This window comes from Metopolophium dirhodum, chromosome 3 (assembly GCF_019925205.1).
Source record: "Metopolophium dirhodum isolate CAU chromosome 3, ASM1992520v1, whole genome shotgun sequence".
Taxonomy (NCBI): Eukaryota; Metazoa; Arthropoda; class Insecta; order Hemiptera; family Aphididae; genus Metopolophium; species Metopolophium dirhodum.
Window position 1 is genome coordinate 25098269 of NC_083562.1, and position 20078 is coordinate 25118346.

General features: G+C 28.7%; 2 protein-coding genes across 2 annotated transcripts; one reads left to right on the forward strand and one right to left on the reverse strand.

Moving 5' to 3' along the window:
- Positions 1-6788: 6788 nt before the first annotated feature.
- LOC132941528 (protein suppressor of forked) lies at positions 6789-14970 on the reverse strand. The gene is made up of 14 exons (XM_061009624.1): positions 14664-14970; positions 14402-14593; positions 14244-14276; positions 14071-14168; positions 13336-13489; positions 13026-13259; positions 12767-12958; positions 12501-12695; positions 12189-12435; positions 12052-12121; positions 11876-11972; positions 11534-11819; positions 11344-11478; positions 6789-7884 (listed from the first exon to the last, which is right to left on the reverse strand). The coding sequence occupies exons 1-14, from the start codon at positions 14694-14696 to the stop codon at positions 7661-7663; spliced, it is 2190 nt and encodes a 729-aa protein (XP_060865607.1). The 5' UTR covers positions 14697-14970; the 3' UTR covers positions 6789-7660.
- A 388-nt stretch (positions 14971-15358) lies between these two features.
- Positions 15359-20040, forward strand: LOC132940200 (ras GTPase-activating protein 1). Its single transcript, XM_061007662.1, has 2 exons — positions 15359-16307; positions 16893-20040. Exons 1-2 carry the CDS (start codon positions 15663-15665, stop codon positions 19029-19031), a joined length of 2784 nt encoding a protein of 927 aa, XP_060863645.1. The 5' UTR covers positions 15359-15662; the 3' UTR covers positions 19032-20040.
- The last annotated feature ends 38 nt before the right edge of the window (positions 20041-20078 follow it).

A 20078-nucleotide genomic window follows, 5' to 3' on the forward strand; every position in this document is an offset into this window, starting at 1 on the left:
GTGACCTGCCCCGACAATATAATTATTATAATTATTATTGTGATCAGTGGACAGTGGTATAGGCTTGTTGATTACTACAGTAGGTAGTACAGTACTACAGGTCGCTTTCCGTCACTAAAATATTAAATAATACACTTCTTTTCGAATTAACAACTGTCGAGTGCTCGTAATTATAATAGTTAGTAATTACTATACGGGTATATATTGTATTTTTTTATTTATTTTATATGACTTAGCAGATACAGTAAAATAGTCTGTAGGTCCTCACTATAGTCACTATACTCAGTATGATGTTCTAAAATAATTCTTACATATATAACTCTATTAAGTGTATAATAACATTATGAGTTATGACGAAGTAGAAGATATTAATATAATATTCACAAAGCATGCTCATCCCCCTTTTTTTTATTTAATACCTAATGCAGTTACTTATTCAAAACCTTATTTTTAAATATACCCATAAACATCGTATTTTTTCAATTCTTGAGATCTTTCGTACTACTTAAGGAATGTGTTGTGAAGGTACAAACTTCTATTTTTGAAATAAGAACTCTCTCTTTCGACTGTTTAATAACTGAGAAACTACTCGTTAGAATTTTGAATTAGGTGCATCAACATTTTTCAAAAAATTATTCACTAAATAATTTACAGTAAAAAGGAGAGATTCTCATTTGAAAAACATAAGTTTGTATTGCCGCAGAACACTCTTTAAGTAGTACTGATAAATTTAAGAATTTGAAAATATGGAATTTGAATAGTTATATTTAAAAATTCTGAAAATCAGAATTTGTATATATTCATTGTTAAAGGAAAAAATGGGATTGAGCATGCTTGGTGAATACATAGTTTATCCAGATCGATTTAATATTTTTATAGCAATAGAACAAAATAATAATATTATAATAAACTTTTTGTGAAAAAGGATGTTTACGAATCGGAGACTGCAGAATAGTCCGACTGATTCATAATATAATTTAACATTTGAACGTGTGCTATTAAATAGCTATATTATTATACAAATTACAATGCACGATAATTGATAAATATACCAACACGAAACCTTAAACTGCGTGTTCGCATAACAACATATTAATTTATGTAGGTAGGTACATAATATTTACATACCTACCTATTACCTATATTATACAAACACAACGGGAAAATGTGGTAAACATCGGTGTTTACCGATGCAAACAACACTATTGGTACATAAACCATAAACTTATTGACAAGCGCCGCAACTTGAAAGTTATAGGTAAATAAGAAATATGTACATAATAACATCGCCGGAGCTAGTATAAAATATAAATGTTATGTTATCATTTAACGTGCGTCTCGTTAGTCCAGCATATTGCATAAGACCTACTAATACCCAGAGTCGAAGTAGAGGTGGGATACGATGGCAAATGATGGCATCGCTCCACTTTTTGTAATTTTCATTTTCCATCCTCCACTTATTTGGTCGAAAATAATACATCCCCCTTATAATTATTTAAAAATATTATCGATTAATACTGGTGTTTTTCATAAAATTTATCTTTGCGATAGTTTTTCAATTAGTTTTACATTAATTCAATGGATATTTAATAATGATGTTTATTAGTATTGTATAAATATTATTACTTTTTTGATAAGAAACAATAGTAGCTATATTATGTTTCATAGATATTAATTTCTTCATTATTATCTATGATTTTTTTGCTCGTTAAAATTGGGCAATAGGAATGACAACTATAGATCTAATAAATCTAAACGTGATTTCTTACAATTTGATGATGATAAGATAATATATATTATCTTTTCGGTTGTAGAATTCAAAGTTACAACTTTTTTGATTTATTTTTTAAAAGTCAATAAATATAATTTGTATTTAAAAAAAGTTTAGCTTTTCCATTTTTTTTATACTTTCTATAGTATATTAAATATTGTTAGTATCCATAAGTTGAGTGTACATAAATGATATAAGCATAATATAAGCATAATATATATTGTGTATATTATACATTTATATTTTATGCATCATAAATTTAATATTTTTATGTTTTAAATTAAAAATATATTTAATTGTAGGTACTATTAAGGTATAGGTGTATATTTAATTGCTCATTTAGTATAATAAAAGTCTTATTAAAAGTATTCTTTACATACTTTTATTTTGTTTTCGGAATACCGAATACGTATTAAAATACATTAAAAAAATATATTCCGCATACATATTTGAATACTTCACAAGACTTAACTATACTTACTATATGTATCATGTATGTATCTACAATATAGATATATCAATATATATCATATTATTATTTAATATTATATTATTTTATTCCTTTCGGACTTGGACACGCGTGTTTTCAATAGGTAAACACTAAACATTATATAAACGTAAATAATAAATGGTTATATAGAAAACATGCTATAAACACGTGCATCTGTCGTGAAAACGTATTACTTGATTGTCATTGATATTTTCATGCTTTTTAGTATAACAGTATCACAATATTTGTTTTGTAGGACGTTGGTAAATATTATATTCGTATGCCTTATGTATATTTATGCATTTATCAGGCATAATGGCATATTATGATATACCCGTCATGCCGAGGTCCGAGGGCTTTATAGTTCATAGACTTATCGCGTACAATGTATATTATGTTTAATGTTTATGTGTGTGTGTATATATATATAAGCGATCTCCGCAGCATCCGGTCGCAACCGAGTATATTAAGTTTTACAATAATAATATAATATATTATATTTTGATAAACATGCAAAATAAATAATAATTTTCTGTACACCATAAAGTTTTCAAAATATTTTAACTTGTTTTGAGCTGTTTACGGACATTATTATTAATTTTCAGTTTTATTAGTTTTTTTCTATAAATGTAAATTAAATTTTATTCGTTGGGTAAAAAAGCTTGAAAATTTAATACATGGTTCATTGTATGTTACAATTTACATGGTAATATATTGCTACAATGATAATTGAAAAATATTAAAATACATAGTCATAGTTTTATTTTATAAATTTATTTTAAAGTTCGATTTCTGACATTTATAAAATTTAAAATTTAAAATTGATTTTGTAGTGAAAATGTATAAAACCATAATAACTATTATTATATATTTCCATGTTTACGATATTGACTAAGATCACAGAGACGTAAAAATCACGAATATGTGCAAATTATTTTGAGTTAGAAATTTCTAAAAAATTTTATTTTTAAATCTAAGATTTTAAAATGTAATCCAAGGATCCTTATAAAGTTATCTACCTTTATCAAAAAAAAAAGTGTCCATAAGAGAGTAAAATTAAATTTTTATGAGGGTTTGAAATTCAATTTTTTACAACGGATATTCATATCTCACGTAACCATTTTCTTATTTTGTTGTAATTAAAAAACGAATATCCGTAGACACTTGAGATTATTATATCATAGGTTAGGTTATTTTATCAATTTCTATACTTGATGTATTATGTTTATATTTTCATTTTCTATACACCATGAAATTTTTAAAATATTTTGACTCTTGTTGAGCTGTTTACTGACATTGTCAGTTTTCAATTTTTTTAGTTTTTTTTTTCTATAAATATCAATAAAATTTTATTTGTTGAGTAAAACAGCGTGAAAATTTAATGCAAGGCTCTTGATATATTGTTAAAATAGCAGTTGAAAAATATTAAAAAATACATAGGTACAATTTTTTTTTATAAGCATTTAAAGTCAAATTTAAAGTTTAATAATTTTTTGTAGTTAAAATTTATAAAATGATCAACTTTTATAGCTAAGGATTGAAAATTTAAAACAAAGTTCCGCGTAAATAGGTTATATATTATAAATTACTTTATTCACAATAATATTATCTAATATAGGTACTTACTACTTAGTAATATCATAGCTGAAATAGGCCGTTTTCGCTCAGAATCGTTTTTCTTATACAATGATATTAAATCATTGAATTCAAATTTACACCATCCATTACAGTTACCCACTTTTAACCTACTGTACAGCGGAGCGATATCCACTTACCCACTTTTTTATTTTGAAACCTAGATAAATCAACTTTTTAAAAATTATAACACAAAAATAATTCTGATACCCACCCACGGTGGTTTTACATAACAAATCGAGGGATGTTTTCGATTTTAATTGTGTACCTATATGAAAATTAAAAAAAAATTAACTATCTATAAGTCTACAACTTTAAAATAAGTCTGGCCGCCAAATTCAGACTTCCCCATCGTTTTCAGCATGCTTAACTACATAGGTACGTTTAAACAAAAAAAATTGAAAAAAACTAAAAAGGTTGTTCAGTAAAACAGAAAAGTTCCCAACGTGCGGTAAAATATTGAGTTATACGAGTGCATAAAATACCGAAAATACTGAACTTTGTGACTTAAAACTAAAATTAATGATTTCCGGCAATTCATTTCTGTAACATTGTTTTTATTAACTCATTGTAATACATAGGTTTCCAAACAAAAAAATTTAAAAATTAGTATGCGGGTACTAAGTTAGATTTGTTTCCAATAAATTATTAAAATTACATGTAAGTACATATATTATATTCATAAAGTGTCCATAGGGGGATCCTATAACCGATCGGTTTAAATGATTAACGAAATCAATGCTAGATTTTTAATTTGTTGTTGTGTATAATATATGTAGTATTGTGTATATATTTTTAATTATATTATACATACGATATACCTAATATAATGATAGACATGCCATGTATTAATGAGAATTTTCAATTTTCCAGAATGCACCAACTAGATTCATGACATTTCTATAAGAAAAAATTCTGACACCGAAAATCGGAGCATTTTTACTACCACAAATGTAAATTACAGAAAAAACCCACACACATCTTTGTAAATACAATATAATAATTGGTAATTTAAAAAAATAATTGTAAGTTTTGTAATTTGTCTACTGAAATGTAACACATAATTTTAAGAAACCCAATTTGTAAATTTCAATGATAAGCTAGTGATGTTAAAGCCTTAATTCTTTAAATTAAAAATTTCGGTAACACGTTAGGTACTTATAGGTATATAAAATATAAGTTTTATACTCTACGCGAGTACAAGTCTGACCCGTCACGGGAGATTTCCAGGTAGCCTGTCCTGATAGTCATGTTAATGGTATGAGTATGACTGATACCTAAACTTGTTATAAAAAACTCATTTTTATTGGAAAAATCTTCCTGGCCTGCTTATAATGTCGTAGCGTTGTTGTGCGTTAATATTATATTATGATGGTCACGATTTTTTTTTGGCGATTTACAGTTCGACGCAGTATCCACTAGTGCACCGGCCTCCACATGAATCTTGTGCGCAGTACGCACGCTCCACGTATTAAAACAATAGTAATAATATTAAGAAAACACGAACGTTTGACTTTTTTTAAACTTTATTCCGCGTTTATGGCTGTGTATATTTATATCGTTAGCGCCACGAGAACGAAACGGCCAAGGCCATATTTGGTATCGCGCGCGCACGCAATCTAACACGCTACGTAGAGAGGTAATAGGTTTTTTTTACTAATAGAGCCTAGAGGGTTAGTATGTAAAAGCGAGAAAGTGGATGTCACTCTGCTGTACAGTAGGTTACAAGTGGGTCGATGCATAATGGATTGTATTAAACTTGAATTCAATGATATAAGAGCATTGTATAAGAAAAACGATTCTAACTTCTAATCACTGAGCAGGGTCGGTTATTGTTATTTGTTAGTCTGGATATTTCATATTGTTATTATTTATTATATCCTGTAAGTTGAATTAATATTATAATATTATTATTTTTTATTCGTTTCTATGGTGATAAACAAAGCGTTTGAAATAAAAATCTCATTTTCACGGTTTTTCGTAATTTGTCGGTGGTTTTTCCCGTGGCATTAAATAATTATTGAGAAAATCGAAAAATTACCTCTCTAAAGTACCATCTTGATCCAAATTGCTAAAAGATAAGGTACTATATGTGGAAATCAAAGCACTCCTTCTGGTAAAAACTTTGTATACAGAATGAAAAAAAATAAACACCGCTGTAAAACCACTATTTTAGCTTTCTCGCTCCGCTCAGATTCTAAGTCTGTGGTTTTTGTAATAATGTTATTGATTGCACGAGGCATCAATATATAATGGAAACCTCGACTAACTTACTGTATCGTCCACCGTCCGGCTTGAAGACAGCTGAAAGGTATAGCAGGTAGGTCCCTACAACCTACAACTCATAGGCAAGACAGTGCGTCTGCACTTTGCAGGGATCCATCATCCATTACGCTACTATTTAGTATTTTTAGTCTGTAGATCCATAAAGGGTACTTTTTTTTTATTTAAAAATATATTTACAATTTATACTACAGGTATAATGAGGTATAGGTGTGGTGACCTAATATAACATTTGACATAAGTAACATTAATTGTAAGCAGGAAGTCTCCTAGCAGGGTAGGTACTTATAAACTTTTACAATTTAGGATTCATTACTACAGGTATGCTGTAGTGGAAAAAATAGGAAAATCTATTATAATCTATTGCTATAGACATATTGTGCATGTAGAAATCGATAGATACAGTTGCAGTGGCAGTACCAGGATATTTTTCTGAGCAGGGCCTATAGGAGGCTAACTGTTATAAGGTCGGGCTATGCAAAATAAAATTTCAATACTGCACCAAAAAAAAAAAAAAAAACAATTAATATGACCTTTTACAATTTTTTTTTTGGCTCAATGAAGAATCATTTGAGTTATTTTTCTTTAAAATATTCATTATAGACAAAATAAAACAATTTACACAGTATATTATGTATCAGCTAATTATTACAATTTATAAGTAGTACTATTAATTATAAAATATATAAGTTTGTTGTAGGTAATAACTAGTATTAAAATGTAAACTATAATAGTGAATTTAATTATTGATGAATGTACATTTTTGTGTACATATAAAATACAAATTAATATGTTTAAGGTCGGCATAGTTGTAGGGTGGTCAAATTTAGGGGGCAGACATGTAGCGACACATGGAGGGGGGCTAAGCCCCCTAACTACGCCTATGAACGTCAGTCCAGTGATAGGAGTATAGGAATAGGACCATGGCCCTACCTCATGCTGCCATAACAAAAGTAATAATATATCATAATATAATCTGAGGTGCAAATTTGAGATATATTGTTTTATAGATAATGTGTACATTGTAAACACTTTTCAAACGGCATATAAACAATTTAAAATTATTTACATTGAAAAAACACAATCATAGCCTATAGGAGATATAAAATATTAATATAATATTATGTTGCTCCTTTTATTTTTGGTAGGGTGAATATATTTTAATAAAAGAGCAAGTTTGTGTTTATCTATGATGTAGAATTGTTTATTAAGCATTAGTAATGTCTCAGGAAGAGCCTGTTGTATTAGTTAAAAAATGTTTATTGAAAATAATGATAGTTTCACATATTATTTTATCAATAATATTTTTTTTTTAAATAAATGATTAATATATCTAATAATCATCTTGGTTTGGTTTATAAACAAATATGCTATAATTATTTAATTAAAATAACTATTTACAAATTAAAAAAAATAAACATATTTAAAATGAATAAATGAAAATGATAATTCCAGTAAACAAAAATTAAAAATAGTATTTGTTATTTGGACACACGCTTTTGTTGTCTTGATCGATATACATCAAATGGTGGTGGTACTAGGTTAATATCTTCATCACTGTCATCACCTTTACCAGACAGTCCTCCTATTCTTCGTTTTTTCTTATTGGAACCACCATGTGCTGCATCTTCATTGGCCCATTGCACTGACACAGCAGTGTCAAATAATTTTGCATCACATCCATTTTCAGCTTTTGGCATTGGTGCTATATAAGACAATATAAATTTATTGTTAGCAACTTCTAAAATCATAGTTTAAGTCAAGAAATTATAAATATCTGTGTATAAATGTCATCTTTATAATAACAAGACTAAAGTGTAATAAGTAAATTTTATGATCACAAATAACTACTCTGCACATTGCACGTGTTAAATACGGTGATTATTATACATGAATAGCTACTAGTTTAATGTTATTATCAGATAATCTTAAGAGGATGCCACCTGTATGTGTGTAAACAAATAACATAACAAATCTGCGTTCAGTAATACTAATTTTGTGTTATTAAGTTTGAAAATAGAGTTAATTCACTTATCGTCAAATGTAAAAGTAAGAATATTATTTTTAGTGTTTTGAAGGTTTTTATTAATATTTTAATTTATAACTGAGTTATAAAGAATTTGAAATTTTAGTTTTTTAAATAGTTTAACTCACTTTAAAATATTAAAATATCAAAAAAGGCCTACACAAGGCCCTAGATAATAGTCTTATCTTTAAGTTTTAAAGTAGATAAATTTACTCTAATAAAAAAGCATACACCCACATTTTTTATTATATTTTATTATTCTGTTATATCATAAAAAATATATTCAATTGAACAAAATGGTGAACAAATGAGTACCCCACCCCACCACCCTGCTGTTATTTACTAAGTGAAAGTTTTTATCTGTAAATACTAATATAAATATTTGGTGAAAATTTCAAGGGTCTACAGTTATTAATTTTTGAGTTACGCCAAAAAAATAAAATTGGTTTTGCATAAAAATTTCTATTTCAGATTCTGAACGAAGCGATGAATGTATTGATTTTACAATGATGTGTTTTTTTTTTATTTTTTGTGTCTGTCATCACATTTTAGGATATTAAAAGTGCTTGGATTTTCTTCAACAGTAACTTTTCTGATAGGAAAGTGAATCTAGTTGGTACTTTGGGGGGTCAAAAGTAAAAATTTCCCAGTAGTTTTCAAAAGCGACATGAAAAACAAAAGAAAAATTAAGGAAACACGGGAATTTTTACGCAAAATCTGTTTTTGAGAAAATCGGTTTTGGTTTTTGGTGCAACTCTAAAACAAATGATTGTAAGTACATGAAATTTGACTGAATGTTTATATAAGCATTTTCTATACACCATAACATTTTCCAAATATTTTGACTTATTTTGAGCTGTTTACGAACATTTTCAGTTTCCATTTTTTTTAGTTTTTTTTTCTATAAATATCAATAAAATTTTATTTGTTGGTTAAAAAAGCTTGAAAATTTATTAGAAGGCTCCTAGGTTATTGTTTCAAAGGCAGATGAACCTTGTCTACCTTTATCAAAAAAAAAATGTCTTCGAGAAGGTCAAATTAAATTTTTATGAGCGTTTGAAATTCATATTTTCACAACATTTGATGTTCACTCGATTTCTCATGTAACGATTTTCTTATTTTATTGTAATTAAAAACGTATGACTGTAGATACTTGAAAATTTCACTGAATGTTTATATTAGCATTTTCTATACATAATACAATTTTGAAAGCAATTTGACTATTTTTGAGCTATTTACGGACACTGTCATTTTTCAATTTTTTTTGTTTTTTTTTTCTATAAATATCAATAAAATTTTATTTGTTGGGTAAAAAAGCATAAAATTTAATATAAGGCTCCTGATATATCGTTCTAATATCAGTTGAAAAATATTAAAAATACAGAGGTACAATTTTTTTTTATAAGCATTTAAAGTTCAAATTTTGACAAAATTTATCAAATTTATAATTTAATAATTATTTTGTAGTTAAAAATTTATAAAATGTTCAACTTTTATAGCTAAGGATTGAAAATTGAAAACAAGGCTCAACGTAAATAGGTTATTTATAAATTACTTTATTCACAATAATATCATCAAATATACTTGGTAATATCATAGGCTGACTGACCGTTTTCGCTCAGAATCGTTTTTCTTATACAATGATATTATATCATTGAATTCAAATTTAACACCATCCATTACAGTGACCCACTTGTAACCTACTGTACAGCAGAGCGACATCCACTAACCCACCTTTTTTTGTCTTGACGCTTTCTAAAACTACTTGGAATTTTAAATTTTGACCTCCCAAAAGTACCAACTAGATTCATTTTTCTATCAGAAAAAATGATTATCTTGAAAATCAGAGGATTTTTACTACCCAAAATTTTGACGACAGACAGAAAAATAAAAACACACATCATTGTAAAATCAATACATTTTTTCTCTCCGCTCAGAACCTAAAAGCATAATATTAAATATATTTTAAAAAAATTTGTCTATTGTTTAAGTTATAACTAAACAAATATATTATTTTTTCAAGATATAACTCAGATTTGTATAGGTACATGTGCATGATCAAAATATAATAATGCAAAATAAAAATATTATTCAATATTTTTTATAGCTTTATTTTTAAGTAAAAGGGATTCCACCTGATGATTTTCTCTCTTTTAACACATGTGCGACATTTGATTTTAAACGTGTTCTTTGCTAAACCTACCAATTGATCTAATGAAGCAATAAGAATTCTAAAAATAGATTTGAATTTTTCGTCAAGTCTAATTGAAATCAACTTTCCCACATTTTTAATAATATCTTCCAAATTCCTAAAAATTAAAAAATTGTGGTATTTTAATTTTTGGAGAAATTAAAATAAAAAATTAAAAATGTGGGTAAATCGATTTCAAGTAAGCTTGGTGACAAATCCAAATCTGTTTTAAAATTCTTATTACTTCATTAGATAGATTGGTATGTTTGTAAGAACACGTCTAAAATTCTATGTCGCGCAAGTGTCAGTATTGAATCATCCTAAAATTGATGTTCTTAGGCGATTAGTATTATTATTATAATAAGCATTATTGTTGGCAGTACATTTAACTAGTGAAAAATAATAATTTACCACTGTTAAGCACCCTTTCGCCCATAGTTACGCTTATGTTTATATTTTGTAAAAGTGATTTTTTAACTTGGGAACAAAAAAGGTATTGCAATAATATGAACTCGAAACATTCCGTTGTTACTTAAATTGTCATGTTCTAAACTCAATGAAATTTTCAAAATATTTAGACTACTTTTAATCACTTTATAAACATTTAAAATGTTAACATTTTTTTTTTAAAGTGTTTATAAACGTTTTTAAATTCTGTCAAAATGGTTAAAATTTAATACAAGATACTAGTTAAGTTGTTCTTTTAGCAATTTAAAAATATTATAAATACATAGACAACAGATTTTATTTTAAGCGTTTAAAGTTCAAGAAAATTTGCATACTATTTTGTAATTAAAAGTGCAGGAGATTAATATTCAATTTGTATCTATTAACTATTAAGTCATTTTTAAAAATGAGTTGGGTATAAATTACTTTGAAAAAATAACTTGTATTCAAGACCAGTGATCTAATTTCAATATCTAAAATAAATATATTAAGGGACTTACCTTTGTCAGGAAGTATAAGTCTCAAGAAAATATCCATAAGCATGTCTACAGACACAAATGGGCCATGAAAACAACCGGGTGGTGGTAATACTTGCATTAGCTGACAAGCTGGTGGTGGCGGCGGAAAGGTTCCTCCTTTAAAATGTTATTTATAATATTATAAAATCAACAAATATTTCATTTTTATTACCTGGCACAATATGTTCGCCTGGAAAAGCATTCAATTTTGGTTTATAAGGTACCATTTGAGAAATATCTGGCACTGGCAATCTTTTTTCGTTGGGTCGATTATCTAAGTCATCTAACCCATCGATAACTGCAGACCTTTGGGTGGAATTATGCATTGTTTTAGATACTGTATTGGTAACTTCGTTATAACCAATAGATCTCAACTCGGGACTTGTACATGGAAATAAGTTTAAAAACCTATACCTATCCACAAGTTGTGCTGTTTCTTTTCCTTCAAACTCAACTAGCTAAATTCAAAAAATTCAATTATATTTAATGTTTTTATATAATTATTTTAAATTACCTTGCCAAAAACAGCAGATCTCCGTTTCTCTACTTTCAGTATGCTTGATAAATCTCCTATATTTGATTCAAATTCAAGGAATCGATTCCAAATATCTCTGAAATTAATAAAAATTAAATTAACAAATGTTTGCATTATTGTAAATTATAATTTATTTTAAAAATAATAATGGTTACACAGATTTTTCTGGTTCAAGACTTGTGTTTGATAGAACTCTCTCAAATAATACCCTTGTATTATTATCCTCTATAAAAAAAAAAGTAGTACCATAAATGTATGAAATATTATTTAATATTATGGATGAATTATTTACCATTAAGGTGAGAAAGATAATCTATATAACTAATAATATACTGAGGGTTGTCGCAATACTTTTTTAATCCAAGCTCAAAAATACGAAAAGCAATGTTTTTATCTTTACTACAATAATATTCCATTAAAGCAGCAGAGACATAAACATGGTATTTAGATCTAGAGTCATCCCTTGCTTTTTTAAAAACTGCACGTGCAGATTTAATTCCTTCGGCGCGACGAGCAAATTTCATATATTGTACATATGTCTGTAAACCAATAAAATATTAAATTTGTTATTTAGATGATACAATACAATTTTTAAAATTCATACCAGTGTTGGATCAGTGGTAATTTCATTTTCTAAATAACTTTTATAAATACTATGAACTTTTTCATAATTCATACGACCTTCTTCAAAATCAGCATAAGCAAAACGTAGTAACATACTTGTATTTAATACAGTACCAATTGCTCTTTCATAAACATTAGCTGCTTCGTCGCTATACTGTTTAGCTGCTGATATATCCTTAACACATAAATGTTATAATAATAATATAATATTTAATAATTTGTAGGTAATTGTTTAATAATACTTACCCCTTTTTCTGAGAGAATTTTAGAACTTCCATCTAAAAATTGGGCAGCTTCATACCAAAAGTCAGGATGATGGGTCATGCATAATAGTGCTTGGTCAAAAGCAAACATTACTCGTCTTGTAATTAATGCAGTGTCTTCGGTATTCAAAGGGTTCGCTTTTTCCCAGATTATATATTTTTTCCACAATTCCACCTATTGAAATAAATAATTATTTTTTAGTACACAACTAAAAATAAAATTAACAAAATCAGACACTTACTTGTTTCATCTCATCTAGGCTACCAGTTGGGGGTGCACTAGGATAATTCTTGTTTAGTCCTCTTATAACTACCTCGTACTCTTTGGTGACTCTTCTGGCATTCATATAATCTCTACTTCGTTCAATCATCATCTTGTCAGCAATCATAATATTAATACTTTGTTCAAAAGCCAGATATTCTTTCCATAACAATTCAATGTTAATCATAGGATTTACAACACCACGTTGATACACCTAAAGTATAAGATATGAATTTCATAATAATTTATAACTTAACATGATATATTAAATAAGAATCAAATTGAACTACCTTTCTGATTGCTGTAATCTTTTGGTTTTCAGCATATGAACCAACTGCTTCAACACTACTTAAAAAGGTTATGTAATCTTGCCAAATGTTATGTGAATGTATATCCATGCCAATTTTCTCTAATGCAAAATCATATGCTTGGGCCATTTTTTCTCTATAATATATTTTTAAAGAAGTTAGATCATTAAATGAAAATTTAGTATTTTTCTGTTATCATGTTAGAGACAAATAAAGACTAACCTGACCCTTATTTTTTTCATCATGTTTAATTGTGTTAGTCACTTGTTATTTTTTATTTAAAAATTTATACAATTAAATATTTTACATTTTAAAATAACTATGAATATTATATACAAATATATTTTATAACAATAATTAGTTGGTACCATAAAAATTATACTTATTAATCTACTATTTTATGAGTGATTATTATGTTTATTTACACTTAAAACTTAAAAGTCTATTCATCACTCAGACTGTTTAAATCAAAAATAAGTATTGGTGTTTTGTATTTACTTTAACTTATTATGAGAATTCTTGCCATATTAGAAACATATTTTATTATAGCTCCTATGGGGTTTACATAACAAGTTGGCAGATATTTTTTACTTAGAGATAAATTGACTCCTAAACAATAATTATCTTATTTTATAGAATAAAATAAAGAAATTGGAGTTGATTTATTTGCCTTGAGTATGGTAACAGAAAAATATCATAAATTTGAAAAATTTTTACTTGTAAGTCGGTAAAAGTGCTTTTGTTTCTTTAACATAAGCCAGATAAAGTTTCCACAGTTCAATGTTAAGTACTTTGACGAGACAACGCTGAAAGAGCTGATGAATATGTGTTGGTATTAATAAAAACAAATGGTTGAAATACATGTTGTGTTAAATATAATATTACTGTACCTTCTCGACTTTTTCAAAGTTCCGACCACGCATCTAAAAAACAAAAATATAATAAGTATTGTCAACTGCAATAAATACCTAGAATTATTTTTAACAACTTTTTCAATATAGGACCCGTTTTTACAAATAATAAATATTATTATATTTATTATACATACTTCCATTTCGATATAATACTTCCAGTATCGACCAGAAGTCGGAAATGTAGTGACAAGTTTTTCAAAGAACGACCGTACATCGTTGATCCATCGAGTCTGTGCTTCACGCAACAGTATCGCCCACGACTCTACGTCCCAAGGATTTTCGTTGGTCGTATCCTGTGCCTCTTCCAATTTTTCATTACCCCAGTTCTGTAACATATCGTATGCGATCATAATGGTTAATGATATACATAATATATCACGCTAAAATAACTCTTACCACTGGTGGATATTCTTCGACGGCTGTTTCCATTTTAGCGCAGTATACAGTATAGTCTTAGACTAACACAAGGAACATAGTTCGCACTTAGCGGACTGAGTTTAGAACTTTTGAACGTTCAAAACTTTGAATTTTGTATTTGTTGTTTGTAAATTGTTAACGTTATTATCACAACATTGAACATGATAGCCGGCAAAATCGCATTGGTGTTTTTACTTTCGGTGGTGAGTGGTAACCAGTTATGACTGGTTATTGGTGAACAAATCATTGATCACGTCCTGATCGGTGGTGGTAACAATAATCTATAGTGGTAACAACCGAAGTGTTTAAATATGGTCTGATAACATAAATAATATTATTATTATTATATTAATCAAGGTGGATATCACCATATATCACGACTGTACATGACAAGGTTGGAGGGTGTGAGGGGTTGACCACGGAATGTAGTTCAACAGGCGGTATTCGGGGGGATATTTTCCTTTTAGCATTACTAGCGCTGTCTTAGTGGATACTTATGGAACTAGAAATTTGTGCGATATGTTCTAGTTCCATAAGTATCCATTAAGACGGCGCTAGTAATGCTAAAAGGAAAATATCCCCCTGAACTCCGCCTGTTGTACTACATTTCGTAACCACAATATTCATATTCTCGTGACCAGTCCTGTATGTCCGTGGTGGATATATTTAATATCGCCGTGTCTATTATCATCATTGATGAATCGCCGTTATCAGGCACCACCACCAGAATATATTTTCATTTAATCAATTACTATAAAATTATTGTTTTCATACTTCATTATTCTTCAGTTCTTTAAAGCGCCGAGTGTCGACGTTAACGTCTAAGTGCTAGGACGGTGGTTTCAGTGGACGCCATTAAAATCTTCCTGTTTAGGCTCATCTGTTAACTGGATCTTTATTAACGGTTGATGGGTTGAGAAATGAAATGATAGATTAAGCTAATTGAACCCGTTCACAATTGACTTCATAAAGAAAACTATGGCTGAGTTCATTAGAGGTGGTCCAGGTGTGGTGTTGCGCGATAAGGTACATGCTACGCTAAGTCTCAACAGTGAAGATAGCCAAGACATTCTCGATCAAGACTTTGATCCATTCATAGAACAAGATGAACTGGACGGTAGGAATAATGTATCATTGTTAAAAGCACCACCTGAAAATCATTGGTATCATGGTCGGTTGAGTCGGCATGCAGCCGAGGAACGACTGTGGCAGGCTGTAGATTTGGGTAGTTACTTGGTGCGTGAAAGTGATCGTAAACCAGGCTCATATGTGCTATCCTATCTGGGACGTACTGGTATCAATCACTTTAGAGTGACGGCTGTATGTGGTGATTTCTACATAGGTGGCCGACAGTTTGACAGTTTGTCTGATTTAATCGGTTATTATACAAATTGTTCAGACTTATTGAAAAGAGAGAGACTTGCGTATCCAGTAGCGCCTCCTGAACCGGTCAATGATAAAAAACGTGTTGTAGCAATTTTACCTTACACTAAAATGCCAGATACAGATGAACTAACATTTCAAAAAGGTGACATATTCTTTGTACACAATGACATGGGAGATGGATGGCTATGGGTAACTGCTCATAGAACAGGTGAACAAGGAATGATTTTTAGAGACTTAGTAAGTTATTGTATCTATTAAATTATTAATATTTTTTTGTTTATTAGGGTTTAGAAAATAATATATGGTAAATAACAGTAAATAATTGATTAATTTATTTAGTATTTATGTAATATATTTGTAATTACAGTATTTGCTATATTACCTTATTTAACTATATAGTTCAAAATATTTTACTACTAAATGGGTTAAAAGTTCTAGTTTTTGTGTAAATCCACAGTAATACTTTTATAATTAATTGAAAATTCAACAGTTATTTTATATTTTGATACTAACTTTTTATTTAGAATAATTAGGTATTATTTAAAAAAATTAATTAATAACTAGTGTTACAAAATAATAGCATTACAAAAGTGAAAAAGTAGATGAATAAAAAATCCTATGACGGACCTTATCATTTATTAGTCTATAGATAAATAGTAATTTAAATATATTATGATATGAATACAATATGAATTTTAAAATAGTCATGCCTGATTAATTTAGAACAAATGTTTCTTATTAATTTCAAGCAATCAATTAATGACAACCTTAACTAATTAAGTAATAACAAACGACTATTAAATACAAAACTTACATTTTCAGGTTGATCATTTAGATGAAAACATTGATCCAAACACAGTTTTCGATTGGTTTCATCCAGGCGTAACAAAAAATGAAGCTGTTGACATGTTAGTCAAATCTGGTCCTGGAAGTTTTTTAGTGAGACCAAGTGATAATTCTCCGGGTGATTATTCATTATTCTTTCATGTCAACAATCAAATCCAAAGATTTCGTATTGAAAAAAAAGGTGTTCGTTATTTGATGGGTGGTCGTACATTTGAATGTTTAGATGCCGTCATAAATAGATACCGTAAAGAACAGATAGTTGAGGGGCATACTCTTGTGATGCCTGTGTGTCGTAACTCTAATGAGTTATTGGATTTACCAATTAAACAAAAGGAAGTACAACAAGCTGAAAAAATATATGCAACACTTCGAGAATGTCGCGAACAGGTGGGGATCAAAAAAGTAAAAGGAATAAAAATGCAAGGGTATATGTACAAGAAAAGCGACAAGAATAAAAAATGGAAGTCATTATATTTTGTCTTATTAATTGATGGAGTTGATACTCATTTATGTTTTTATGATAATCCTAAAAGAACTAAACCTAAAGGTTTGATAGAATTGAGTTGTGCTTACTTGTATCCAGTACATGAAAGTGTATTTGATAGACCTAATTGTTTCCAGTTAGTCGAAAGAGCTTTACCATGTTTGGCTACTATAACTTATTTATCTTTAGCGACACAAGATTTATTTCAAGAATGGCTTTCCTCTTTAAGAATGTACTGCGTCACTCAGTTGTCAAGAGTTCCTAAAGCACACAAATTACGCGAATTACGCTGCTTACAGCTGCACATTTTGGATGCCCATCGTTTGCCATTTAAACTTGTACCAAACCCATTTTGTATAATATCTCTGAATCAAGTAAAAGTAGCCAGAACTCGAGCTAAGAGCGGACCTGATCCTGTGTTTGACGAAGAGTTCACTTTAGACGATGTACCTCCTGATGTATTAACATTCACTGTAAGCATTTACAATAAAGGAAAACGATCAAAAGATACTGAGGTAGCCGAATTAACCGTAGACTTGAATACATTGAACAATGGAGCTGAAGTCGAAGACTGGTATCCTTTAAGTGGTATAACACCAATTGGGGAATGGGGTTCTCTACGATTGCGTACTAGATACTTACACGATCTCATCATGCCGACTGAAGAGTATTCACCAATGCAGCAGCTAATTCTTGATCCAGATTTAGAATCTGTACGGGCACTAGCAGATCTATGCCACCAGGACCGCATGCCTTTGGCTACATCTTTAATGGGAATTTTCCGACACGAGAAAAAAGAAGCTGATTTATTAAGAAGTTTAAATGATGTAGAGATAATGAAAGAGGATGAGACTACTACACTATTTCGGGCTGCATCATTAACTACAACTTTAATGGACCTTTATATGAAATCCGTTTGTTCAGATTTCTTAAAATCTGCAATTCAACAAACTGTGTTTAAATTATTGGAAAGTAAACAATCATGTGAACTTAATCCATGTAAAATGGAGTCCCCAGATGATGCTTGTGACAACGCTGAGTTTCTTTTGTTAGTATTAGATGAGATCACGCAATCCATATTTATGTCTGCTGACGCCTGTCCTCGTACTTTACGATACATATGCGGATGTCTACAAAGAATGGTAATGAATAAGTGGCCGTATGAAAGATTAGTTAGGACCAGAGTAGTTTCTGGTTTTATATTCTTACGACTCCTGTGCCCAGCAATCTTAAATCCTAGACAGTTCAATCTAATTCCAGAACCACCACCACCCATGGCAGCTAGATCTCTGATTATGGTGGCAAAATGCTTGCAGAACTTAGCCAATTTGGTGGAGTTTGGAGGCAAAGAGCCTTACATGGAAGTTGTTAATCCGTTTATACTGAAGAACAAAGAGAGAATGATTGTGTTTTTAGATCAATTGTCCAATGTAATCGAGAAACCAGAATCAGAGGGAGAAAAAATCAAAGGTGACCCTGCCCGTAATTTAGGCACCCTACATCACATTTGTAAAACGCATCTAATCGAACTTCAAAATCTTAGTAAAAATCAACCATCATTAAAGAAGCTGGTAACGGTCACAGAGATGTTAAACAAACATAAACAAAAATATTTGGAAATGATTACTTAAATTGTATTAACAAAAATACAATTGAATAAAATGGACATTTCTAATTGGAAATTCATCCATGACTTACAAAGATAATTTGCTGAAGGCATTTTTTTTAAAGTTTTAGTTAAGTAAAGTTATTATTATTATTAATACTTAATAGTTTTCAAAATTGTATATCCACATAACTTGTGTTCCAAAGGTATAAGATGAGAGATAATGTTGTTAATAACAAGAGAACTTATCATCTCATCAAAACAAATAACTATATACATATAAATTTTTATTATTTTTGGTTTTATGTTATTTATAATGTTATTTTACTGCTTAATGCTTTTATAAATGTATCAATGACGGTATACACCAAAATCGACTGGTAAACTTTGACTGAGTTTATAATTATTAAAATTAATTATGTTCTTCTTTAAATGCTGTCAATTCTGTCGATTTCAACGTAGAGTTTTATGGACGTGCCAAAACTTTTTACATAATTTATAGTGGTTTAAAAACATATATTATAAATATATTGTAATTCAAATTAAACACATTTGTTATATATAAAACTATATGTTAGAAAAAATGATTTTTATTTGATCCATATTAACTTTAAAATATTTTTCTACATTTTGTATTCATGCATTATAATATCATTAAATATTATGTTTATTGATGATAAATTATTTCCAATGTGTACACTAACCTTTTTTTTATAACAGTTTTGTTAAATTATTGTAAATGTGATACATAGTTAGTATCAAAATAGGTAAATTAATATTATATTGTTAAATCAATGCTAGTTTATGTAGGTATTACTGTTGATGCATTTATGTCCTAAACAGTGCAGCTACTATTCAGCCATTTGAAATTTTAGCAATTAATAAAACACCTAATAATTTGAGAAGAAATATTTTTTAATTATTACAAAATTTGATTTTATATTAAACTTATTGAAGAGAGTATACAATGTAATATGTTTGCTTTATTATAAGAATAAATATAAAAAGAAAAAATTTGCACTTATAGTTACTGTTCTTACTGTCATAATAAAGTGAATCAATAAAAATGTGT